This window comes from Apteryx mantelli, chromosome 5 (assembly GCF_036417845.1).
Source record: "Apteryx mantelli isolate bAptMan1 chromosome 5, bAptMan1.hap1, whole genome shotgun sequence".
NCBI classification, from domain to species: Eukaryota; Metazoa; Chordata; class Aves; order Apterygiformes; family Apterygidae; genus Apteryx; species Apteryx mantelli.
In genome coordinates, this window is record NC_089982.1 from 76,871,334 (window position 1) to 76,897,626 (window position 26,293).

Sequence of the window (26,293 nt, forward strand, 5' to 3'; positions counted from 1 at the left end):
TAAATCAAGAATAAAGCTAAAAATAAAAATGAGACCTCCAAATTAACTAGCATCCCACATCTAAAAAACAATACCAAAGCAAGAACTCCACAGGAAGGAGGAAAAGGATTAGAAGAAATTGCTATTATCCCAGAAATAAAGCATAATATATACTAGTTTCCATTTGCACTCCAACTGAAGCCTGCAGTCTGAACACAGTGATGGTTTTTCAACCACAGAAACTTAAGGGCACCAATCCCTCAACAAAAAAAAAAATTCTCCAACTCCTTTTAACATCTCCATTAACCCCTTTCACATCTGCATGAATACCTAGTATAAATGAATAACCTGTATCCTCTGGGCATATAGCACCTCCTCTTTCTTTAGTTTTGTCTTCCTCTATATTCAGCCAACATCTCTACCATGGCTCCTACTTTTAAAAAGAAACCTAAAATATCATCGTAATTTTACAATCTCTTATTTATAACTGTTTGACAGACAGTTAGCTCCTCCCATGAAGTTAAACTTTGCCTCAAAAAAATAATCTTCACAATCCCCTTTCAACTGACTTCTCAGCTAGAACTATACCAGCTTGGCTGGGGGTAAAAGCATCACCCTTACGTGTTTCTTACCTATCACTTCTTCCTCACGTGTATCACTGCCCCTTGCGGCCAGGCCTGGGCTCTTTTGTAACACTTTCGGTACAAATAATACAGGTATTGCCACTCGTTGTTAGATAACTGATTCTAAGTTTTTCACTTAGTGCCTGGATTCAGAGCTCCCTCATCAAGAGCTGTGTCTCAGAAGTTACTCTTCATACAAAAATGATTTCTTTCTGAAAGTTTACAAGTGCATATTTAAGTGCAATTATTGTGAATTAAACTTAATTAAAAAAGGATCCTTGAACAATGTTGAACAGCATCTGTTTTGGGAGGGATTTTTCGTATCCAAACCAAATATCTAGTATCTAATTCTAATATCTAGTATGTAATTTCCTTTAGAATTATGCTCCATTGAAATCTTTTGCCTAAACTGTGTTAGAATATTTTTAAGAAGGCAGTTCTTTCTATAGTACTGAAGGCCTCTTCTTTAAGGGCTAGAAAACAATGTATTACTACAAAGAATAGAAATCTGTATTAGACACAGTCTTTTGTATATAGATCTTCTTTGTTACTTATATCTACTGTGTTACACTTGTCACCTCCTGTGTTTTTTAAGTCAGCTCATAACTTTTCAGCAATTGCAGAGCCATTACGAGAAGGGCTTGGCTCTACTGGTTGCATGCAAGAGAATTAGAAGAACAGCAGAGAGGAGATTTTGAGCCCTGACTGGGACTCAGTAGTCTGAAAGAGAGACAACTAATGGACAGATAAATAGAGATCTATAAAATCACAGAAGTTATGATTAATCTCTGTTATTCACAGTACAAAGTGGGGAAAAATGAAATGATCAGGCAGTAGGTTTTAAACTAATAGAAAATGCTGCTTCTCATCACAGCTTTTTATATTCTGGAACTTTTTGACACGGCGTGCTATGAAAGGCAAAAGCATAAATGAGTGCTAAACAGTTCAGAAAAATTTGTGCAAAACAGGTAAAGGTATATGAAATAGGATAGCCTGGCCTTCTACTAAGAAAATCCTCAAATGAGAAGTATTTCTCAGTACATTCTCTGCTACTTCCATTACTCCTCAGTCATCCTCTACTTTGCCTATGCTGGAGTCTCACTAGTAATGAGACTTTTGATCTGATCCAGGATGACATTTCATTTATTAATACTTGTGAATGTGATGGTAAAAAAAAATAGCTGTTCTTCTATTAAAAACATATGAAGATTGGTTATTCTTTGTAAATGTCAAGAGCAAAAGGCATCACTGTGATCTCACACATCAGAGCCCAGCAACATTTGGGGGTATTTTGTGTTTACTACATTGATTGTTTTCTTTTTTTGGAAGAGAATAAATTTTTGAATCACAACTTGGGGTTAAGGTTGACTCTATAAATTAATAATTTAGAATAAATTACATTTTAGAGATGCTGTAACTTTCTCTGAATCAAGCATTATACCCATAGGCTATTCAGATTTAAGGGTAAGCTCAAAACTCAGTCCTGTTAGGCAAGGAAAACTATACAAGATTGCAGAAAGCAAAACAAAGAAAAAAGCCAGCTGTGCTCACAGCATCAAATTGAAGGGTTGAAGCATAAATTAATCCAACATATATTTAAAAATCAATTCCACGTACTGTGAGATTGCAAACCCCTGGTGCTTTCATCAGAACGACATTGCTTTTGTCTGATATTACTATCAGGTCAGTAGACCCCAGCACTAATTTATTTGCTTGAATTTATAATGACTAAATCCTGACAAAGACTTTTTCATTTTTAAACTTGTCTGCAAGGCCCTGACAGATAAACACACTCTTTCAGTTCCCCGTTTTGTGTGTGGGTGTTAGGCAGCCGAATGCAGATGGTTTGTAAGCATCTAAAGCCATTTGTTTAGCAAACCAAATGCTTGCTTTATTATTTTCAAGTAATCAAAGAGCACCTGCTTATTTCTTGTTCTCAGCTAGTCAGACAGAAACCAGTATTGGAGCTGTAACACTGTCAGCCTGATATTTATAATCCAGGCCACACTCTGAGGATGCTTATGGACAGCTTTGCAGCTTTGGGCACGGGACATTGATAACTAAATATGAATTTGAAAAGCAGTTTCAGCTGAAGATGAGCAGGGCAGCGTCCTTCCCGGGCTGCCAGGTTGCACCCGCGCCATACGTGTGCCGCCCCCACCCAAACCCGTGCAACAGCATTGGCAAAGCCTGCGACAAGTCTCTACTGGTGCAGCTAAAGGACAAAGAAGCAGAGCTGCAATATCCTTCCTCCCCGTAGACCAGGGACTTGCAAGAGCCACAGGCCCATTTCACCAGGTTAGTCTGGTACCAGGGGACCGGCTATGTTTGAGGGCCAGGTCATAAGTCATTCGGTTGCTCATTCATTTTTGATGGTTACACCATTTTTTAAATATCAGAATAACAACAACAACAACAAAATCAAATCCCAATTAATATATTAGTGTTCATTAGTCTTTTTTTCTTTTTTTTTTAACTCAAGCACTCATTCAGGTCCAACTAGGTAGCATTGTAGCTGCCGGAAGCCTTGTCTTTGATTTTGGTGGGACCTATATCAAAGCCTGGGGATTCACGTACTTGGAAAGACTCAGCCAGAGAGCTGACAGGATCACAGACTGGTATGACCTATTACACAGCACCCGCTGTATTTGAAAAGTAGCCACTGACATAACTTGAAGATATAGTGCACAGATAAGCTTTAAAAACAGATTTAAACCCTGCAGTGAGAAATGTTAAATCTTCAATCGGAAAGTTATATCAAAACCTATGCAGCCTCAAACCAGAAGTAACACAGGACTAACAAGGAGGACCAAAAGCCAGATTTCTCTTCCCCGACCCATCAGTGCAAATGAGGATATTTAGCGGAGCTAGGCTGACCTAAATGTGCTGTTAATTTAAGGTACAGGATAACCAAAATAAAGTGCTGCCCTTTTATCTTCATCTATTGCTCACAACAATCTAAGGCTGCCAAATATAGTCAGCTGCAAAATTTTGTCAGAATATAAGTCCTTACTTCATGAGCGGACAGCATAAGAGTCATGAATCTGTGAAGAAACATTTGCGCTAGAATATAACCCTGGGACTCTGCTCCTGCAAAACTGAAGTATGTGCTCAGTTTTATGGGCGTGAGTAATTGGATTAAAATTTTTGTGGTTAATTTTCCATAAAATTAAGAACATAAACAAATATTTGTAGAATCACGTTCTTGGTGAAGAAGACAGTGTTATGTTTTGCACTGGAGGAATGCAGTAAATACTTGTGTGTCACGTTCTACATGACTCTCCAATTCAGTTATTACATGAAATACCTGCAAAGGCAGAATACAACACAGAGGCTGAAAAACGCCAGCTTCACACACCTGTGAAAACTCTGGATTGCCCCCTTCCCCAGCAGCTTGTTATACTTACCAATGTTGCAATACTTTCCTACAAAATCTCCTTTGCAATCACATACTATTTTCCCATTGAAGGTAATCATTTTACATTCACCACCATTCAGGCAAGGATTTTGAACACAACCTACAAGCAGAAACTAGAGGTCAAATGGAAGATACAGACTATACAAGAAAAGCAGTCCATTTTAACTTATTTGAGTACACCTTCTCTATGCATGCCTATTTTGAGGAATGTTTTCCCTTTTTACTCATCTCAGACTACAATTGATATAAATTGAAGACAAGAAAGCTATGCTGATTTACACCCACTGAGGCCTGGCTCACTGTTTTTGCTTTTATTGAATAATGTCAGCATAGCTACTAAAAATATTATCAACGAACAGGAGATAAAATGGGGGTGATGATTATTATTACTAGCAGTGGTGATGGTGGTATTAGCATTTCTTTCTGTGCAGATGGCTCTGCTGATTCCACATTTGCCCCTAAACTTCATTAAAATTTACAGTAAGTTATCTAGGAGGGAGCTTGGTCAAGTATTTAGAATCTATGACCAGGAATCATAAAGGAAATATTAAGTTATAACGATTTGTCCAATGCTCCTACAGACTCACAATGTGTCCGAGAAAGCCAGGATTTCTCCATGCTTCATTTTCCAGTTCTGTGAAGTAGGAAATAAAGTGCTTACCTATTTCAAAGGGCTTTTATGCAGCTTACTCAGTACTGCAAGTTACTTGGGAGTCTGGGCAGGATAAAAGTCATAATTAGCTGACAACACAGCCTGGCTGAATAACAAGGTAGCCGTACTGCAGTTCCTATGCAGATGAGGCCTCTCTCTTGCCTCTTCCAGAACGGAGATGCCGTGCTGGCTTCATCAGCTAAACGATCCCTGAAGCACATGGCCTCCAGCTAGGTGACCAGCTGTGCCCAGCACCTGGCAGCCACCAAGCAAGGAGCAGCCTGCAAAGCCTCAGAAACATCACCCTGGCCAGGAATGGGGACGTCAGCCCAAAAGCCACGAGGGTTCAGGGGCAGACGCAGGACAAATGGGATCCTGGAGGTGGGTACAGTGCATATGCTGGGAATTCAGGAGCTGGACAGGCTTAGGAAGAAACCCCAGAGGTGAGATGGCAATTTAAGGAGGTTGTAGGTGTGCAGGGAAAGAGTAGGGCAGGGTATGGCTCGTGGGCATGTTACAGCTCTGGAATACAGCTCATAAGGTCAGAAATTTTGCCACTTCTATCATATAATCTACTGCATATTCTTACATGCTGCAGCTCAGGATCAGTTCCCTGTTGAAGAAAGCAAGTGGGCATGTCTCTAAAATTCAGCTTAAAGTGTTTAATTGCTTCCTCAAATAGGGATCAACATACTGAAGTGATTTCCTGGATCAACATTACTGCTCACACGTGGAAAGGAAAATTAAAATGTTCTCTCTTGTGGGGTACATGAGCTGCAAGAGCAGCATTACTGTGTTAAACACCACGAGGGCTTTGACATCCCTGCTTTCATTTATCCCCACTCCACGCAGGTCGACGGGGTAATACAAAATACTGCCCAGCCAGCATTGCCCCTTACTTTGGTGTTCGATATTCTGGCACGCAATCTGGCCATCCACACACACACACTGCTCCACCACTCCTTGTCGGACTCTTGACCACCTCATGTCCACATCGAAGAACTCATGGAGACTGTCATCAAAACATTTCTCTAAAACACAGTTTAAAAAATAACACAGGCTTTCTGAGGTTATTTCTTGCAAGGGATGGCACCACAATCTCTGACATTCCCTCTTCATCCCTTCGTCTTGTTGAACGGACATATAGTTGCTGGCAGTTGGTGCTTCTCAGACAAGTTAACCACCATGGTGTGGAGGCCCTTAGCCACTGTAGCAGCTGCTCCAAGTACCTCCAGGCAGAGGATTTTCTCCTAAGGTCCTAAGAACATGACAGCATTACCTTACTTAAGCCCTCCTAAAAGTTCACTCAGGAAACACAGGTAATAAAATCAGTGGTGCATACTTGTCCCTCTGCACCACATCTTTTGGACATAATTCTCACAGGTGATGGGCTCTGATGGAGCCAGTGCTTCAGAGCACCAAGACTGAAAAAGGCATGTTTGCACAGGAGAGAAGTCCAAAGCCGCAGAAAAAAAGGCTTCATTAAACAACAGCAAGCACAACTGAAAACCTTCTGTGTAAAGGCCTAATTCCTCTCCTGAAGTGCAGTAAATTGGGAGTGGCACCGCTGACATCAACTGCTGCAAAACTGGAGGAATAACCCAAGGAGAACCTTTTGGCCTGACACCTCCTTTGGAAATAAATCCACTGAAGGTGGAGGAACTATATAGTTACAAAGCTGGCATCGCAATAAAAATTTTAATGGTCCTATGTGTGCATAAACAAAAGGGACAAGGCGTCACCTGAAATTTTGCTGCCTTTTCATGTCTCCCTGCCCTACCTACTGGATGATATTATTAGTCATTTCCAAACATGTAAGTGATATTTAAATCTTAAAAACAGCAAAGGGAGGGGAAGACGCACTTTGTGCTTCCCATAGTTTAATACCTCTCTGGCTCAGAGCACGCTTGGATTTATAACTGTATGATCAAGCTATTTTCAGCTGTCCTGTCAGTAATGGGTTGTCTGTCATAACCATTTGGAAACCCGCCTACACAAACAGTCGTGCTGCAGTGGTCTCTCCCATCACAACAGCACTACCTTTTCATTAAGCAAACTTTAATAAGCTCTACTTATGCATAGTATTTCATGTTGCAACATCTCATGGAAGAAGATACTCACTCATCTCACAGTCCTTTCCCGTGAATTCCTCTGGACAGGCACAGTGGTACATCCGATGGCCATGAGCGAAGGAACAGGTCCCACCGTTTTGGCAAGGGTTGTTTGCACAGTGATCTAGAAATGCCACATAAGAAGTCAGCATTAATAACAGCCAGATAAGCCACACTGTGTTGTTTTAGGCGTCTGCTTGGTTACATTAACCATTTTGGTTCGATGCACTGTCATTTTAATGCCACCTATTAATCTAACTAGAACAATGTTTATCCAAACAATTTAACTTGTTTTTGTTTTAAGCTGCATGGCAACTATATTTACCCAGCTTTCTATAACCATATAGTAAATCACCGAGCTGAACCTTTTCCCCCAGAATAACTTGTCCAAAGCTGGTGGGTTCAGGGAGGCATGAGGTTGCCAGGGCTGCCAGTACCATCAGAAAGGAGATGGGAGGAATGCCCACGAGATGGAGCTGTGCCTTTGCACTGGGGAGGGGAGGCTGGAGTGCTTCTTTCACCCACACTGCTGGCCTGCATATTTCGCATTTCATCAGAAACGACTGGGATTAGGCATCTCTCTTTCAAATGACACAAAGGGCAATTCCTTACAGAAAAGATATTGCTATGGATTTTTGGATTATTTCTAAAATGAATGGACAGTTGAATAAAGCCAAAAGTTTTGAAGAAAAAGGACACAGCTAAATAAGTCAGACCAAACAAGATTAAACTGGACCAGTCCAGTATATCTCCACCTTTTTAAAGGAATTTTCTAAATCATGGGAAAACTGAGTGGGAGAGGAAGGGGGTTGCCAGGACTACTCTCTCATCCCTGTTGGAAGCTTAGCAACGCGCAATGTAAAAGTTGTAAGAGCCTTGGTGTTGGACAGTGTCATGAGGTATATCTCCCCTGACATCACATTTACACCTGCTGAAGAGCTGGCCCAACAGCTTGCCTGCATTTGAATCCTCTTTTTTAATGCTAGTCAAACCCTGCAGGGGGAACTGCAGAGTTATTAAAATCAGGTGCTCCTTCAGCTAGACAGTGTGTTGCTACGCATAGTGCGTAACCTATAAAAACACGGACACACACACACGCACACACACACACACAAAGCTGAAGCAGAGCACTTCAGGCTCATTCCTGAACTTTGCTACAGCAGTGTAAATGTGAAGGTCCCTCTGCAGAGACCAAAATATTTGCTTCAGAATACAGTGGTGTAATTGATATCAAATACCAGTCCTGGGTGTATTCACAGGTAGTTTCACTGCAGGATAACATCAAAGAAGAGCATGTAAAGGCAGTGACTATTCTACTGCTCCTGCCACTTGATAGTTATGAAATTTTTAATGCTGTAATGTTTCCTCAAAGGCAAATTCTGTATTCCTTATCTCTGTCACATTCAAACCATGACTTGTTCTTCAGGCCATCTTCCAGTACAGTAGCAGTCAGGTCATTTTTTGTGCCCGCACTAAATCCACAGAGCGCACTGTCAGTCCTTCCTTTCTGTTCCCATTGGAGTCCCCCATTGCATCCATTCACTATTCCTCCTGGCACCGGCAGCCAGGCTGATTCACCTATGGCTGCAAATGCCTCCAAGATGTCTCCCTAAGCACATAAGCACATTGCATCTCCCTGTAGGGACTCCTGCCCTCAGTTAGCAGTCCCACTGACCTGCAGAGTGCCATGTTTCTGCCTTCTCAGACAACATCTAAAGCCGCCCAGCAGTAACTCCCCACCTCCAAAGGAAAAACACTTGGAGCTTGCTAACAGTCACTTTGACTGCAGCTTCACCTCTCTGAGGCTCTGCCAAAGAAGCAGTGAGCTTGTTTCGCCTTTCTAACCACATTTTCCCACCATAGCTTTCTACTTCTGCCACACACCTTCCCCAGAACTGAGCCTGCTCTTCCCCAGTCACTCCTGGGATGATGCTCTTCTGTCTGCATGTGCAGCCCACACCAGTCTAGTTCTTCTTTCCATATCAGTCCAAGCATCCCTTGAAAAAACTTGCTACTGGCACTTTCCTCACAAGTCACGAGGCTCATCACAGCATCACAGAATGGTTGAGGTTGGAAGGGACCTCTGGAGATCATTTAGTCCAACCCCCCTGCTCAAGCAGGGTCACCTAGAGCACGTTGCACAGGATGGCGTCCAGGTGGGTTTTGAATATCTCCAGAGAAGGAGACTCCACAACCTCTCTGGGCAACCTGTTCCAGTGCTCTGTCACCCTCACAGTGAAAAAGTTTTTCCTCATGTTCAGATGGAAGCGTCTGTGTTTCAGTTTGTGCCCATTGCCTCGCGTCCTGTCACTGGGCACCACTGAAAAGAGTCTGGTCCCATCCTCTCGACACCCTCCCTTCAGATACTTGTACATGTTAATAAGATCTCCTCTCAGCCTTCTCTTCTCCAAGCTAAACAGGCCAAGCTCTCTCAGCCTGTCCTCATAAGAGAGATGCTCCAGTCCCCTAATCATCTCTGTAGCCCTTCGCTGGACTTGCTCCAGTAGTGCCACATCCCTCTTGTACTGGGGAGCCCAGAACTGGATGCAGTACTCCAGATGTGGCCTCAGCAGGGCTGAGTAGAGGGGGAGAATCATCTCCCTCGACCTGCTGGCAACACTCTTCCTGATGCACCCCAGGATCCCATTGGCCTTCTTGGCCACAAGGGCACATTGCTGCCTCATGCTTAACTTGGTGTCCACCAGCACTCCCAGGTCCTTCTCCGCAGAGCTGCTTTGCAGCAGGTCAACCCCCAACCTGTACTGGTGCAGGGGGTTATTCCTCCCCAGGTGCAGGACCCTGCACTTCCCTTTGTTGACCTTCATGAGGTTCCTCTCCGCCCACCTCTCCAGCCTGTCCAGGTCTCTCTGAATGGCAGCACAGCCCTCTCGTGTATCAGCCACTCCTCCCAGTTTGGTATCGTCAGCAAACTTGCTGAGGGTGCACTCTGTCCCTTCATCCAGGTCATTGATGAAGAAGTTGAACAAGACTGGACCCAGTACTGACCCCTGGGGGACACCGCTAGCTACAGGCCTCCAACTAGACTCTGTGCCACTGATCACAACTCTCTGAGCTCTGCCATTCAGCCAGGTCTCAATCCACCTCACTGTCCACTCATCTAACCCACACTTCCTGAGCTTGTCTATGAGGATGTTATGGGAGACAGTGTCAAAAGCCTTGCTGAAGTCAAGGCAGACAACATCCACTGCTCTCCCCTCATCTACCCAGCCAGTCATTCCATCATAGACGGCTATCAGATTGGTTAGGCATGATTTCCCCTTGGTGAAGCCATGCTGACTACTCCTGATCACTTTCTTGTCCTCCACATGCTTGGAGATGGCCTCCAGGATGAGCTGCTCCATCACCTTTCCAGGGATGCAGGTGAGGCTGACTGGCCTGTAGTTCCCCAGGTCCTCCTTCTTGCCCTTTCTGAAGACTGGAGTGACATTGGCTTTCTTCCAGTCTTCAGGCACCTCTCCTGTTCTCCACGACCTTTCAGAGATGATGGAGAGTGGCCTAGCAATAACGTCCGCCAGCTCCCTCAGCACTCGTGGGTGCATCCCATCGGGGCCCGTGGATTTGTGGGTGTCAAGTTTGCTTAAATGATCTCTAACCTGATCCTCCCCAACCAAGGGCCTCATATGGGCCTCCCTGGGTTTTTGGCCATTTGCCCAAGATTTCCAGACCCTCAGCAGCCCTGTCAGAGCAGTAGTCTTAAAGGACTGCCCAAAAGCTGGAAGTCCCGCAGATAGGGGCATTTAAGCCTAAGCGTACATACATCAGCCGTGCACAGCCCAGCTGGCCCATGCATGCCAAGGGGCTCCAAGGCAGCCCAGGCTCCCAGCCTGCCCACACGTGGTGAGTCTGTGCCCCTCAGGTCCCCCCAGACTCCCCGCGGGTGCTGGCCCCTGGTGCGGCAGTGGTCCCGCATCAGTTCCTGCACCAGCACTCCTTGGGGATTTCCAGGGCACAGGGTGGAGGATCCTGCTGAAACCTGAATAAATATCCACCGAAGGCAGCGATAAAGCTCCTGCTGCTTCAGTGGGCTTTGAACATGTACTTCGGCATGTGATTACTGTGAACTCTGGCTCTGCAAAGTGCAGTACTAACATCTCCATTCAGCGGAGCTTTTGTACATGAGCTTAACTTTATCCTGAAGCTAAAGGCTTTTTGGTTAAACTTTCTCTGGAAGTTGGCAGAGGTGTTTTTCTGGATCAGTGCCTTAAACACTTGCTCAACATTAATTTATAAGCAGCTCCAATGATTTCAAGTAGATTTCTCAGGTACACATGATAGTCTGAGTCTGGAGAGAGTCTATGCTTCAGCCTTCGCTCTCCAGCAGTTCCTTTTCCCTCCCTGGTGTATATACTCCTCACCAACCTTTCACAGCCAAACAATACTTTCTCCCCTGTCAAAATATTTTTTTTTTTGTTTTCCAAGTGTCCAAGATTCCCTCAAGAACATCGTGTTTCAGTGCTTTTTTTTTTTCACAATAAAATCATATATTTGTCAGGTTTAAAAAAATCAGCATTGTTTTGTCTGACTGCTTCTTCCTTCTCAGCTGTCTTCTTTTGCCACTCCTTCCTTTTGCCCTCACCATACACCTTTTCTCTTTAAGTTATGGCTGATGTTCTGTCCAATACTTTCCAAGTCAAAATATAGTGTCTGCTGCTTAAAAAAATAAATGGGCCTATGTTTATAAATAAATAAACAGCTAAAGACTTTTTTTTAATTTTACAAAATTCTTAATACTAGTAGAAATAAAGTAACAGCTGGCAGTGATCTGTTCCCTCTACCCCAGCCTTCTTACTCTTTCCTTTCCTCTCTCTTGCATGTATAACTCTTTCTGCCACATGCAAGAGAGCAAGACAGCAGCGAGGGTGAGCCCTCACTTGGGAATTTGCAGGGGCTAAGGGAATCCCTCACTTTAAAGTAGATGCTAAATTAAACCACTGAATGTCCCCAGCCAGTCACTAGAATCAATGCCACGCAATATGAAACTTCAGTGAAGCTTCCCATGGGAAATTTGACAATAATACAGATTTTGGCAGCACGCAAGTGAAGCTGATAGCTCCTGCTGGCAGACCCTCCGGGTGGTGGTGTGTTGACGGAGATAACCCTTGGCTGTTTCCCTAGCAGGAGCCCAGAGCCAGCTCCAGCTGCAAGGCAGGGTGGGAGAGGTGGCACTTTGGCTATAGAGAACTTCAGAGCTCCCAAAATGGATGGGCAAGCGGAAAGCCAAAGAGGTGGGAGCCGAGAGGAGGTGCAGCGGACAGAAAGCCCTGAAGAGCCAGGCTGCGGCAAGCTGCAGGAGACTTCAGCTGTGTGGGATAAGGCCAAAGTGCACCAACATGCCACATCTATAAAGTTTAGCAGAGGATGAAATGCTTATGTGTGTGTGTGGGGGGGGGGGTTGTTTTTAAAACCATCCTAGTAAATGCTATGGTTGGTAACAGGCAAGAATGAGCTGGAAAATCCAAAAAGGCTTGTACATGGCCCACCAGCTTCAGAGGGCAGGAGACAGCCGTGCACGGGGCTGGCATGGCCACGGTGGTGGGGAAGGAAGCACAGACGTGGCACAAGGCACCCCCTGGCCAGGCATGCGGAGAAGCAGAGGATCCCAGCGAATCTATCCCTTAGAGGGACCCAGAGACACATGCTGTGGGACAGCTCACATGTGGGCACAACTCCTCAGCTTCACTGGGAAGTCCTGGAGAAGCAGATAATGGGTTTGGAGAGAAACCCACCCGGGCCAAATGGACTGTCTTGGGTCCCAAAAGTGATGCAAGTCGTGTAAGCTTAACTAGGTGCCTGTGTGGACACTGTGCTCATGTGACTGCCGTGCATTAGCCCTGTGTTTTCCTGCATAGAGGAGCAGCAGGTAGTGCTGGGATGGTTTGCATCTCTTCATGGCAATGGAGAAACAGCACAACAGAAACCCAACCTGAAGGACTAAAGTGGGAAATGAAAAGGGCCTGGAAAATCTTTGCTTTCTTAGGAGGGGGAAAATGAAAACAGTAAGGATGTAACAGAAGGGAGAGAGACAAGGGTGAGGCAGGAGCCCTCCTGTTAATCAACCACCTGGACAGTCAGTGTTTCACTGGGGGATCAAAGCAGTCACTAGTTACTGCTTCCAACATTTCAGTCTCTGGGAGGACACTCATTAATAAGTAAGTGAAACCCTCATAACTTGATTCTTTTGAGTGCAAACTGTCCATAAAGTCTATGTCTGTGTTTGACATGCTTGCATTACAAAGACACTTACATTGCTACTTGCTTTGGGGTTAAGTCATTTGTCTGTGATCTCCTGTTAATGTTTTAAAGGCAGGTTGGAAAATAATTTGAAGCTGTTAAGTTTAAAGTGATGCTGCTACACACCACTTAATTTTAGACTCTCAGCGTGATTCAGCTAACATCAGCCTTTCAAGTGTTCTGGTAGATTGCAACCAGTTTGGCAATAAGGCTCCTGACACGACGGAGAACTCCCTGCGAGGGAATGCTGAAAACCTGCCATTCATTTGCAAGTGAGAAGGGACCCTGTGAGGCTATCCAGCTGCATCCTGCAGACTAAACAAGACAGGTCACATCTGAAAGTAGTATGAAGGAGAAAAGAGGATTATCAGCATTTAGACACACATCCGAAAAGAGACTTAGGTGCATCAGGTTTGATCAGTGCAACACCTGACTTTTCAGTGCTGATCTGTCACTATATAAATTGCGAATTAGACATGTAGGTTCTTATAAAATGAACAGACTAAGTTAGATGCCTCAGAAGGAGATTGATCCACAAGCAGCCAGCTCATTAAATTTAAAGCTGGGGAGACAGAGGCAAGCAAGAGCTAGCTATCAAGGTAATGCTGAGGATGGGGATGCAAGCTGCCCAATGAATTGTTTGGGACTTAGTGCATTCACCCAGTGTGTCAGGGACCCTTGTTCAATACTTTCTTCAGCTTGGGGGCGGTGTCCCCAAGTGTCCTTTTCATCAGATGACAGGACATTTCTGCAAGACGAAGGCACTCTCTACCCTTTTGAGTAAACCTGTTTTATTTTGCCTTAAGGCACTCAAAGGCTATTTATTGGGCCTTGTGAAAAAGAGGGTACCTGACACCATGGCCTTGTGATGTAATTTGTTTGAGAAAGGGGACTCCCAATGTATCTTTAGTCTAAAATGTGTCCTAGGAATAGACTATAATGCTCTGGTCTCCTTTCAGAATCCCCTGCCATTTCCACTGAAGTTACAAGGAACTTATGGTGGGTAGTAGTCTGCATTTTACAAGGACAGGCTTTGCAAAAATAAACAACCCACTCGATTAAAATTGACTTACAGAGAAAGGAGAGGTTGCCACAGACCTTGGCTTCCTGTTTTAGACAGACTATCAGAGTGAGGTGGTTGCAGCACTTGAGTATGGTGACCACATGAAGCTGTGACATTGCTCAGCTGAGTAATCCTTGTGTTGTTCCTCAGTACTCCTGCCATGGATGCACCTATCTCTTTATATTCTCCAAAGCAGTCCAAAAACCCACTGAAGGCCTGCATTTTTCTCTGACAGCTTGAGGAAGGATAACTGTAGGTGATGAATAAGTGTTGTGGGCAATGTTTCTGTATCTTCTAAAAACATTAATTCCCCAAAGAGTCAGAAAATGTAACTGATTAAATGAGGAGAAAACTAAAAGGCACATCTAAGCTGTGAGGGAGAGGAAGACGACAGTCTCTGTGGTCAGCTTCCACAGGAGTTCAGGTTTCCATGTTGGCGCTACCATAATTTCCTTCCATGACTTCAGATTGGTCAATAGAGAGTTTATTAAAGATAGCACAACCTTATGCTGAGGCTATGGGGTGTCACAGAGGGACTCCAGAAACAGTTAATGTCAAGGCTTGTTCGGTTCCAGATAAAAGTAGCACAGAAGACATCCTTCCTTCCTACTGAAGGAGGCAAAGTAAAAGCCAGATATCTGGAGCAACTCAGCAGTGACTTGCCTTACCTGAGTGGTCTTCAGGTAACAAAGCACAGTATCCCCATTGCCTGTCACGGTCGTAGTTATGAGTCGTTGAACACCTAAAAAGAATTAAAGCGCAGTTTAGTGAAGCTTTAAACAACCTGGATATCGCACCAATTGAAGCAGGAGTATCCCTCATGATGACTGAGCATGAAGGGCGAGCACGGGAAGCTTTTCTGCCCCTGCTGTTGGTGGTGGAATCTGTATATTGGGAATGCTTACTTTAAATAAAAATTCCATGGAGAGGAAGATGCTCATGAGGGTTTACAGGCTTAGGGCCACTACAAACCACTGTGCCCCTGAAAGCATTACTTCATTAGAGCCAAGGGCCTTCTTTTTACTGTCAGTCTAGGAATGCCAAATATACATTTTGCACTAAAATTATATGATCTTCACACTTTTCAAGTGACCCCTTGAAATTCATACTAATTTCCCCAATTCCCTGTTTAATTCAAGCTCTCTTAAAAAACACCAGAGAAAAAATATGGGTTTTTTTGTTAAAGATGCTCTGCCTCATTTCTCTCTAAAGACAGATTAAGAATGAGATGTGGAAGCAGAACCTGAGATCTCCAATGAATCCTCTGGAAAAACGTGACTTTCTTTCTATTTCTAAGATTAAAAAATGAAAGACAATAAAAGGCAAAAACAAAGGAAGTAAATTACATCTCCTTTATTCATTACAAAACAAGCAGAACAGGACCCAATCCATTTCCGATCCCTGCCTGCTACCTTTAATAGTCTGTGGAGGCAGAAGTCTTTGTCCACAGAGGGACTTTTTCCTGGCTTTCAGTGGCAAACGTATTTTGCACCCAGTTCCTTTAAAGTATTTCTACTTTTTAGCTGGCCTGACAAAATGAGGAAATGACTGACATGGGGTGGTTTCCAAACGCACAGATATAGCCTCCCCTTTTTACCGAGCAGTGGGCTGCATCCTGCACACCGGGCTGCCTGCGGGAATCCTGCTGAGGCCCCAGGGAGACAAACTTTGACGATTGTTTTATCTACCTATCTGAGCACTTTTATTGCCCTCATCAGGCTGTTACCTTTCAGACTCGTAGCACTTCTCGGGAGTAGCAAGAGCACATTCACGCTTTGCAGAGGAGGTAGACGCAGAGGCTTCCTCCAGGCCACCCAAGGAGTGCGTGTCTGAACCGAGGCTGAACCCTGGAGGTCCACATCCCATCCCAATGCTCCCTCCACCAAAACATCCGCCCTGACCAGCTCTAATGCAGCGTAATAAATATCAGCTGTACCAGCTGTCACTACACAGGGAAACGTATAGCTACAGGGTGTTACACGAAATACGAGTGCACTTTATTTAAAGTGCCAGATAATTTATTTTTATTCTGCTCGGTTTTATTGTACATTGAACAGTTGCCTTATCAAATATCTTTTCACCCCAGGACTTCACAAGCTAGATTGCAATTTTATTGCAGAGTACATCTACCATTTTAGCTGCCCTACTTTGCTTCTTAATTAGATGCTATGTGATATTTAAAATGCTTTAATTGCTGCAGAACATCTGAATAGGCCATGCATATTAAGTTTGGTGACCTCAATTAAATAAGGTGCATAAAAAGAACAGTGCTCAATAGTCTAACACAGATTAATGCAACACATTCTTAAAGATGCTGTTTTCTCACAGACATTATGGCCCATGCAACTCTGCTGGGGGTTAATGGAAATTTCTCCATGCCCTTTTGGTGGGGAGTGGATCAACCTCTTTCAAAGGATGGTCTGTTCCACATTAGGATTAAATTGAGTATAAGTTAAAAGCTATTCTCAGCGGTGCACTTCTTATGTCATTGTTGGCAAAATGGCCTCAGATTTTAACACTTCACTTGTGCCAGCAATGGCAGGGAAGGAGAATCCAGGGTTTTATAACTGACACAATTATTGACTTAGCAAAGTAAAAGTACACTGAGCAGCATGGGAGAGGAGAACGGAAAAAGGCCCTGTATACTTGCACCTAAACGCAGAACTACCTGGATATTTGTCACAAAGAGTTTAAGCACATTCTGATCATTAAGGGAAAAAAACAATTTATACAAAAAGTAATATTCTTTGGATTCTCTCCAGCAACAGCTAAATTCTAAGCAAATGGAGAACTACGTCCTTTTCCATCCTAAATGTTCCTTGTCATTAGAGGCCCTGACATTGCTCTTCCACTGGCTTCCCACAGTCCTCTGGCCCTCACACCCAATGCTCTTCACCACTGACCCCCTCATTCCCTATCATCTTGCAGTGGCTACAAAGACACTGATCCTCTGCTCTGATGCCAGTCTGCCTCTCCACTGCCTGACATTTTGCATATTCATATAATCCTCCTTTATTTTCTGCCATGCTTCTCTTACTGTTTGAGAGAATTTCAGCACATCCTCAGAGCTATTTCATTTTTCTCCTTTCTTTCCTTTTAAAAATCTCTTCTTTGCTGGGAGACCAACCAAAAATGTGATGACATTTATGTCTCTCACGGGATTTTACCTCCAACAGCCAGACTGACCAGTACTGGCTTAGTATTTCTTTGTGCTATTTCTTTGTGTTTGGGCCCATTCTCTAGATTTGTGAGATTACAAATGTCTTACATGAGCCTGTCACACAAAATTTTTGATAAAAGAATAAAATCCTAAAGGAAAAGATACTCAATTAATTACACCAGAAAAGTCTACTACTTGGGACTGATTTAAACAACATTTTAAACTCATGTGTGGTAAACAACAGGGGAATGGAATCAGGAACAGGATGGACCAAAATGGTGCATCACAAATTAGGCCTAACTAGTAGGCAAAATAAAGAGGGGAGGGCTATGTTACCCCTTAGCAACATTTGGGGAGTCTTAAAAATAAAATTTTTTGGAGAGCAAACAAAGCCTCAGGCTGTAGCCAGATAGTTAGGAACAAATGAGCTCCACCATCATGCCTGTTGCTTTCACCATGGTCAAGGACCATAAGTTCCCTCAGACTTTTTAGGTGTTGTCCTGATCAAGAAAGAGGGCCTGACTATACCTAACAACACCAGAGCAACCACCAATGTCATGAGCATCAGCAAAATCTAGACTCTGAAGCTTGGTGTCTGATCACACTGTCGCTCATCCCAACATGTTCGTTCCCTGTCCAGAATCTAACTTGAAAATAATTTCCTTCTGCCTTCTGTCAGCTGGCTAAAAAGACCTCTTCTGCAATGCTGTTTTCAGTCCGTGGCCAGGGTACCAAATTTGCCTGTTTCCAGAGAGGATGATAAGATTGTAGCCTTCTTGCACAGTCCTGAGCCTATCCCTGAGACCTGATGCAATGAGCACCCACACATCCAGCACTCTCACGCGGGACAACACTTCTCTGCAATATAAGTCAATGCCTTCAAAGTCAAAGGAGTAGACCTGCCCTGAGCCAAAAATCTGCCACCTTGAGGAGGCGGGGTTGAGGAAGCAAGGAGCAACTTCTCAAGAACCATCTTGGCTACCAACCAGTGCTGCCACTGCTGGTACATCTAATGACATGAAACAGCTTGCCTTCAACTATGCTTGTCTCTGCTCACTAGAAAATGTGGCTGGGTGAAGCAAATGCTAATATTCTGACTGTGTTCCCAACAAAAGCTAGGCCAGCTATGCGTAAGGGATATAACTATTTGCCACGTAAGACCTGCAAGGTGTGCTAGAAGAGAGGCCGTAGCTAAGGGACCAGCCTGACGCTGCAGCTAAGCCCAGCTAAGTCACTGAAAGGGGTAATCGCCTCTCCACCTCTCACCCCATCAGCACATGCTCCCACCACTTCCCTTGAGCTGGACCTCAGCGGAAGTCAATTCAATTGGCTGACCAACAGAACATCATTCCTTCTTTGCATTTTTTTCCACCAGATCAGCCAGCTCACCCTGCAAGTGCCCAGCCACGGGCTTCCCCCTCCAGAGAGCGGGCAGGGGCCACCACCGCTCACCGTCCCGCAGCAGGGTCACAGCTCAAACCGCCCCCCAAGAGCTGGACCTGCAAATGGGATTTGCTGTCGCGGGTATTCATTGCACTCCCATTCTGTTTGTCCCTATGCTGTTTTGCCTTAAAGGAGGTAGAAATGAACTTTAGCAAAACTTCCAACTATTTTTTTTTTTTTTTACTTTAACAGAAAAGGTAAATTAACATGCCACCTTTAGTACCTGGTAAGAGACTGCTAAATAGGGATTCAGCTGTGAAAACAGATCATTATTTATAGGGAAATGCAATACAGGATACTGTTAAAGGAAGTTTATTATTTGCAAACTGCAATTCTTTTGTCTCCTTTCCTGTGTTTTCAATAAATGTTTATAAAAGTATAATGTTGTTTGTTGCTATCGGAATAAGCAGGGCAAGGTTTCTGCAGTCAGAACTCTGACAGATATTGAACTATTTAATGCTATAAATCAACAAGGTCATGTCTAATTGTCTTACTACGCTTATTCCTTTGAACGAAGACAGCAGCTATCCGAAAAGACGTAGTCTATCTTATGTTTTGATTGACACTGCTCTTAGATGAAGGAAGGACTGTCTTTTTATTGAACTTAATACAACAGGATGGTGCACTATATCTGTGTCATAGGTCGTACTGGAATACATATAATAAAATTAAAGCCAATGGGAGCAGGCTTTGGCCCATAGTATGAAGTATTGCCTTTAGTAATACAGCCTCAGGACTAAGAACACAGACTCATTAGGTGCATGATCCAGAGCTCACTGAATTAAATGTAGAAAGATATCTAAAGTGGCTACCCTTCAGTTTGGATCAGGCGGAAAAAGCCACTTATTGCACAGAAAACCTCCAAATTAAGCCAAGTGTCTAGAAAGCTTTCAGTGAACGGAACAATCCACCATTATCTCCTGGTTTGGTTTCATTGCAATCATTTCCAAAGAGCCAGGTTGCATCCCACCTACCACAGTCTCCATCCTCACTGGCAGCTCACACGTGGGAAGCAGCCAAGCTTTGCCCTTGCCTGCCACCCGGCAGGGTCCTCTGCAAGAAGTTGTTCAGCATCAGCCCAGCATGGCCTCATGCCAAGTCAGACAAAAATGCCCAGAGCAGGTCTCGCAGTTGCTATTCAGACCTCATTTCCTGGCATCACAGTGCCTGAACTTACGGTTTGGGTTGCTTTTAGCTTATGAAAGGAGGGTGAACACTGGCCAGAAGGTCAGCCACTGGGGTGAAATGGCTTGTCAAAACCAGGCAGCTCCAGCTGTCCTCCTCCTGATCTCCCCACTTGCAAACGGCTTTTCAAAAACAGGAAGCACAACTGCTAGTTGTCCAAGGTCAGCTCTAAAGTGTGCACTAACCTTGGATCCCATACAATCACTGGTTTTCCATTTCTGTGGCATAACTGGCTAAAAGCAAATATGCAGAATGTCATGTCTTAACAAGAACCATCTTAAACATTACATGAAATTCAGTGAGTCCAAAGGTCAAGTGCCTTGTGGCTACAGTTCATCAAAGACAGAGTTCAAACTAGAAAATTGTTCCAGTTCCTTTCCTTTTGTTAAGATATGCTTGTTTCTTTGAGGCTTTTCTTATCTGGTTGCTGTCTATGGACGTTCAGGAAAATCAGAAATGGTCTCCTAGGCTGAAGCTCTATGTCTATTTGCATAAGAAAGTATGTGTTGTGTTGTTTATATTACACCAGCACTTTACACTTAAAACAGATGTGCCATCACAGAAAGATGATACAGATCATGGAAAAAAATAGACAATCCAGTATAAAAAATAAGGAGTCTATCATGCATGTGCAAGTAAAGCCCATTCTATAAAATGATCTAATTTATCTCTAACAATGCATGTATGTGTTTTTCTGTATCTTATCTGTGCATTATTTTCACATTCCTGGTACCCACACATTACTGGTACTGGTACCCTGCTTTATTGCCTTTGATTTCTGTTAATACACTCATCAGATATGTTTGCATAGGTGTGTCTGCATAGATATGTTTGCATTAGGTATGCCTGCAAAGTTAGTCTTGTTTGTTTGGTGCTTACTGCAATAGGGTTCCCACCTGACTGCCTCTAACCCTAAATGTAAGTAAATGAATAATGAATACTTGTAACAGCTTCCACATATGTGAAATAACCTTTGCCCAAAATAAGGAGACCTGGCTTTAAGCATATTAGTAGAATAAATCATTACCTAAAGAACAGTAGTAATGACTCACCTCTTAGTACTGCACTGTCCAAAAGGGGCCTGGTGCAAATCTGAACAGAAATTAGAGACAAGGGAAGAAAAAAAAAATCCCTCAAAAAATGTCCTGTGCTGCAGTACAAAGTGTACGGCCCACACAAGTCAAACAATTCTTTAAAAGAGCACCATTTATTACCAGTGTTTATATATCTCCTCTTTCCTTGAGTAGAGGGGTTCTATCAGGTGGTTTCAGCATTTCTGCTTATTCTGTAAAATAATATTCTGTAAAATATTCTGACAAATATAACTGGAGTTCCAGTGTGAAGGCCAGGGAAAAGACTTTTCTGCAGTTCTTGAGCTTTAAGTGGCCCTGGAGCTCCTGCTCTTGTGCTCACTCCCTTCTGTGCATGAGTCTTGATCTGAGGGCCACGGACATGAGCAGGAGAACTTCATTGCTCCCACTGGGCATGGGAACAAGCCCACATTAATTATTATGAAAACAAGATTAAAGCCCTAAAACCAAAAATACATTTTTGTTCGAACATTGTCTTCTTTTGTGAGCAATGTTAACTTACCATTTCTTTCGGGAAAAGAGATTCGATAAACACAAGTGGTGAAACCGTCCACCGTACCGAAAAGGAAATCTACACAAATTCCCATCCTCTGTAAACACTGAAATACAAGAATAAAAAGCTCATCATGCAGCTGAACACCAACCCACAGCTGTATCTTATCTTATCTTATCTTTATAAAACATTACATTAAAGATACATAGCTTCAAGTTTTTCAACAGTACTTTGGATTCTGTGTCTTCACAACTTCTAGTATGTAAGAAGAGGCCTAGATTCCTGTGCAATGACTAAATTAACAGAGATTAATGGGTTCTGTGGTAGAATAAAAATCTCAGATCATTTCAGCTCAAAGTATATTGTTATTCTTGGTACATCAAATGTCAATTATATTCATTAATTGCAGTTATCATTTCTAATTATATATTATTGTAACAGCATATTAAATTGATTTCTGAAGTAGTATCCTTTTAGGCTCCGTATCACACTATAACATCAGTTTTAAATGATTAAGGCACCCAACAGCACAAATTGATATAGAAATAGTCAGGAGAAAGAGGGTTTTAAAGGTTGGGGGATGACAGATAACTTTGATCGTGTTGTCTTCCTTTGGGATAAGCAGATCCCTTATAAGTGGAGAGAAATAGATGGGACTGGGCAAGTTGTATGTCTAAAAAGGGCAAGTTCTACATTTACCATCTCAGTGCTAAAAGTCTGAGGAAGAGCAATGAGAGACTAACAGAAAAAAAGTCAAGTCTTTAGAATGAAAGAGACCAAAGATAAAAAAAAAAAGCCAATGCAAAACTGTTGGAGGTTGTTCAACTATTAAACTAAAAGCAATCAGTTTTAAGAATCAAGAGCATGAATGTGAAGCCAGCCACTGCTGCAGGTGGCATGTGGCAAATACAAAGGACCTTGCAGCGCCCCGTATTTCCATTTCTCTATGACAACGCACAGTTGTTACTTGCCCTGGGTTTGCCCCTTTGGTTGTGATCTGAGCTCCTGGAAGGCAACCCTGCTCACACGTATGACATCTGTTAGCACTCAGCCACAAGCCCAAACTGGTCACCTCAAAAAGCTGCTGAGGCCAGTTATTAGCATTACGGTGTACAGAAAATAACCCTAACACAGCCCTGTGGTCTTAATCTTCCCCAATCAATTAGATTTGTGGTCACTTTATCTGCCCTACCTTGTCACTTTATCTGCCAGTGCAAAGCAGCTACTGCCAGTTCATTTGCTATCACTTTTCAAGCCTGGTTTTCATTGTCTGGACTAATTGGGCAAATATTCAGATATTTACCTTGGCTGCCTCATACCTCCCATTAAAAGTGGCTAGAAGAGTTGTGCAAATACATCCATTTAGAAGACATAGTTCATCCCAAAGGTCATCAAAGAGTGTTACAAGCTATAAAGGCACCACTAATGGCCCAATCCATGCAATCCGAAACAGCAAAAGCACAAGACAATCAAAACGGTTCGTAATGTCCATGCACAGCAAGGCTGTCTGCTTTTGAAGGTACCATCAGAACAAATGCAATGGAGCAATTTACATGGAGCTCAAATCCTTCTCTCAGAAAGAGCCAGGGCTGTGTTGACTTGGTGGAAATTGAGCCCATATATCCAAAGAGCTTATATACTTTAAAGTTGCACGGCAGACACAGCCCTGATTAAAATAAAGGGAGTTGCCCATCTACAGCCACATCATGGTATAAGAGAATATACGCCACAGCAGCTCAGAAGAAATAAAATCTCATCAGCACCTTCCCATTAATCCATGCCTGAAGGCAAATTACCTTAGGTTCCTGAACTAATCCCAAATTCCCCTCTACATAGAAAGTAATATTGTCATAACCATTCCATAACCCTTATTCAAGAATTCATGTTGAAACAAAGACAGGCTTACTACTTATTTGCACAGCACGGATACAGACAGGCAGCGTGTTCTTACTGTCGTGAAACCTATTGGATTTGACTTTGTACCTTGTGGGCGAGTGAACTCATGTTTTGAGCTGCTTCGTGCCCCAGATTTGTGGTGCTACAAAGAGAAAAAAAAGAATGTGGATTGGAGACACAAATTCACTCTGGGAATCACTCTGTAGAGACAAGTGTACATTCCAGGAGTGCCACGAAATGTTGGCGCTCTCTCTTTCTTCAAGGATCTCATTATTTATGTGTAATTATAGCTGGGGCACATTCTGGTGAAAGAGGGTAGATAAACACCGGCTATTGAGAGGTCTCTGTTAAACCAGGAAAACCCAGCACAGCACAAAAAAAAAGCTGAAGCTCTGCTCCACTATATCTTTCAGTTAACAGGGGACACATCTCCTATTTCTTTCTGCAGGAAGCATATATGTATTCTGGAGCTAATTCATAGCTGCAAATAATAACCCAGACTTTGGCCTTTCCTGCCATTTAGCTGTATCCCCCAGGGGATTAGTTAAAAAAGCAATCTCTACTTTATTTGGGTTTACCAATCAGCAGGCAAAGAGCACTAGGCTGAGCTGATTTTAAGCCACAAGAAATAATAAAAAATGGTAATAAAGTGCTGCTGCCACCAAAGGTGCTGACAGCTATGCTGTAGTGAAATAAAAATATCACAAAAGCAGTCAAGGAAGCAGCAGATTACGAATGTAGAACTGGATATGGGACATAATAAGTAAGAAATAAGACAAAGGTGTTGCTTAGATATGTAAGGAGGGCTTGAACAAGTCTGAGGAAGAAACAACTTCTGCGCTCCCCGGTTTCCAGAGGCTCCAACCAAGGCTGATCTTTGTCCTAGGCACTATGAATTTTCTTTTCTGCTCCGAAGTGCAATGTCTAAGGATATACTTCTGTATTTCACGGGGTTAATTAGGCATCAATCAATTAGCATCATTTAAGCATATCTGAGCTAGTTTTAATCTAGCTGGCAAAGTAAGAACAACCATAGAGCCACACAGCTGTGGGTCCAGGGAGTTAGTTGAGCAGTTATTCCACGATGAATGCCAGCCCATGGCAGGCCCTAAGCAAACTAGCGGAGTCGAGCTCAGCAGTGCTGCTATTGCCATGCAGACATACCCGAAAACGAGACGCAAAAAACCACGTGTTCAAAATACTGAAGAACATGGCATGAAAATAGTAATAGGGGCGGGTGGTTACCTAAGCCAGTGTGTTTGGCTACCACATACCAGCAGATTCTGGTGGGTAGCACTCTTGCTCCATGCTATTGCAGGTACCTGCTTGTATCATCACATTTCTCAGATGCATTCTCCGAAGTATTTCAGTTGCGGTAGTGCCTGCCCCCCTGTTCTTCCTCTCTGGTAGGGCATGGATGTGAGTAATTTCTTTAAACACAGGCAACTAGTATATACGGGAGCAGCTGGGCTACAGGCCTGCACTTAGTCAGTACTGCTGTGAGCCTTGATCTAGCAAATCACTGCTGTGCCTCACTGGAAGCGCTCTTCCTTTTGGTCTGGTCGGCAGCTTCGCTCACTCAGCACTGAGGCAATATCGTCCTGCCAGCCAGCAGGTAGGTGAGCTCCAAAACATAAAAATCGGACTTACCATCCTTGAACAGTCGCTGCTCAGAGTCAAAGCCAAGCCAAGAGTGAAAAGAGCACAGGCTTTCATCTTTGCTTTCCTTTTGCGGAGGTTTTGCCTGGCAGAGGTAACTTTCCAGGGCTGTGCTGAAGCGGGAGGGTGAATCAGCAACGAGCTTTCACAAGGGACTGTGATTTACTTGACTTTAGGGTATTTTAGTTTTCTAAGTAAGCAGAGCTCTTATCGTTGTTAATCATTAATGTCTTTGTGGATAGATGGGAATGCCATTTAGCAAGATACTCTACCTAAACCACAGGGAGTGAAGAGTTTACAAAGTGCCTGACCCTCTCTGATGATCACCAGTGAACACCCTTCCTCTCCTTGAACTCAGCAAGCATCTCAGAGCACTCCAGAGGACCTCATCCAGTGTTGTTTGCAATCAGAAAGCATTTAGCATCCAGACACTTCCCATCGCTTTCCCTTCGCTAGCTAATTAAAAGCATGGTAAGTAATAACATGGAGCTCCAAACAAGCCCACTCAGGAAATGCGTTATATTAATGAATTATATTGCAAAATATGGAACAGATCAATGCCAATATCAGGCACAAGAATTACTCATTAACAGATGGTTACCTGCCCAGGAGTTACTTATAATAACAGTCCTTAAGCAACAGACTAGGAAAATTAGAAAGAAAGAAAATACATATTAGTCTGACAAAACATTTGGTGAACTAAAAAGCTGCCTTCTGCAGCTACCCGAATAAAGCCATATCTGTCCTTAAGCGCTTGGCTGAGATAGCGACACCAGAGAAGCACTTCTAACAGGGATGCAGAGTACACTGCTAGAACTGAGATTTCACCAGCAGAGTCTGCTTCAGCCCCACCTTGCCCCACAGCCAAAACCCACAGGTCTGGCTGGTATAACTATGTCTACGCTGGAGGCTTTTGCCAGCCACGGTCTGTCAGTCAGGGGCCACACCTCTTCACACCCAAAATCTGCAGAGCCACAACAGCAGGAGGAGTTTCATAGTCCTTGCTTAAGTTCTGCTCTACCCTTTGAAGTTTTACCAGCGCAGCTAGGGAAGGGGGGTGGTTTTGTGTTTTAACCCAGCACGGCTATGCAAGTAAGGCCCTGTGGTTCAGTGCAGCTACCCCGGCACAAGTTTGCCATGATGGTTTATAATGTTTGAAGGGATTTCTACTAGATGTGCCTATCACGCTACTGCGACTGTCGCCACAGTAATAGATCTTGATAGCATAGTTATGCAGGCATAATTTCATCTGCAAAACTTTCCTACCG

At 43.5% G+C, this 26,293-nt stretch overlaps 1 protein-coding gene across 5 annotated transcripts in view; it reads right to left on the bottom strand.

Moving 5' to 3' along the window:
- The window catches only part of HGFAC (HGF activator), a 47,085-nt gene extending 21,917 nt beyond the window's left edge, over window positions 1-25,168 (bottom strand). For 2 of the 5 annotated variants that reach the window (XM_013960106.1, XM_013960103.1), the window contains exons 1-7: window positions 25,017-25,168; window positions 23,454-23,508; window positions 21,480-21,576; window positions 14,767-14,840; window positions 6,794-6,907; window positions 5,572-5,703; window positions 4,010-4,120 (exon numbers count right to left, since the gene is read on the bottom strand). In XM_013960106.1, the coding sequence (XP_013815560.1) occupies window positions 4,010-4,120; window positions 5,572-5,703; window positions 6,794-6,907; window positions 14,767-14,840; window positions 21,480-21,576; window positions 23,454-23,508; window positions 25,017-25,082 (649 nt within the window). In that variant the 5' untranslated portion in view covers window positions 25,083-25,168. Of the gene's footprint in view, window positions 1-4,009; window positions 4,121-5,571; window positions 5,704-6,793; window positions 6,908-14,766; window positions 14,841-20,938; window positions 20,979-21,479; window positions 21,577-23,453; window positions 23,509-25,016 lie in introns of all 5 variants that reach the window. The other 3 variants (XM_013960107.1, XM_013960105.1, XM_013960108.1) reach the window with 3 other exon arrangements.
- Window positions 25,169-26,293: the final 1,125 nt, after the last annotated feature.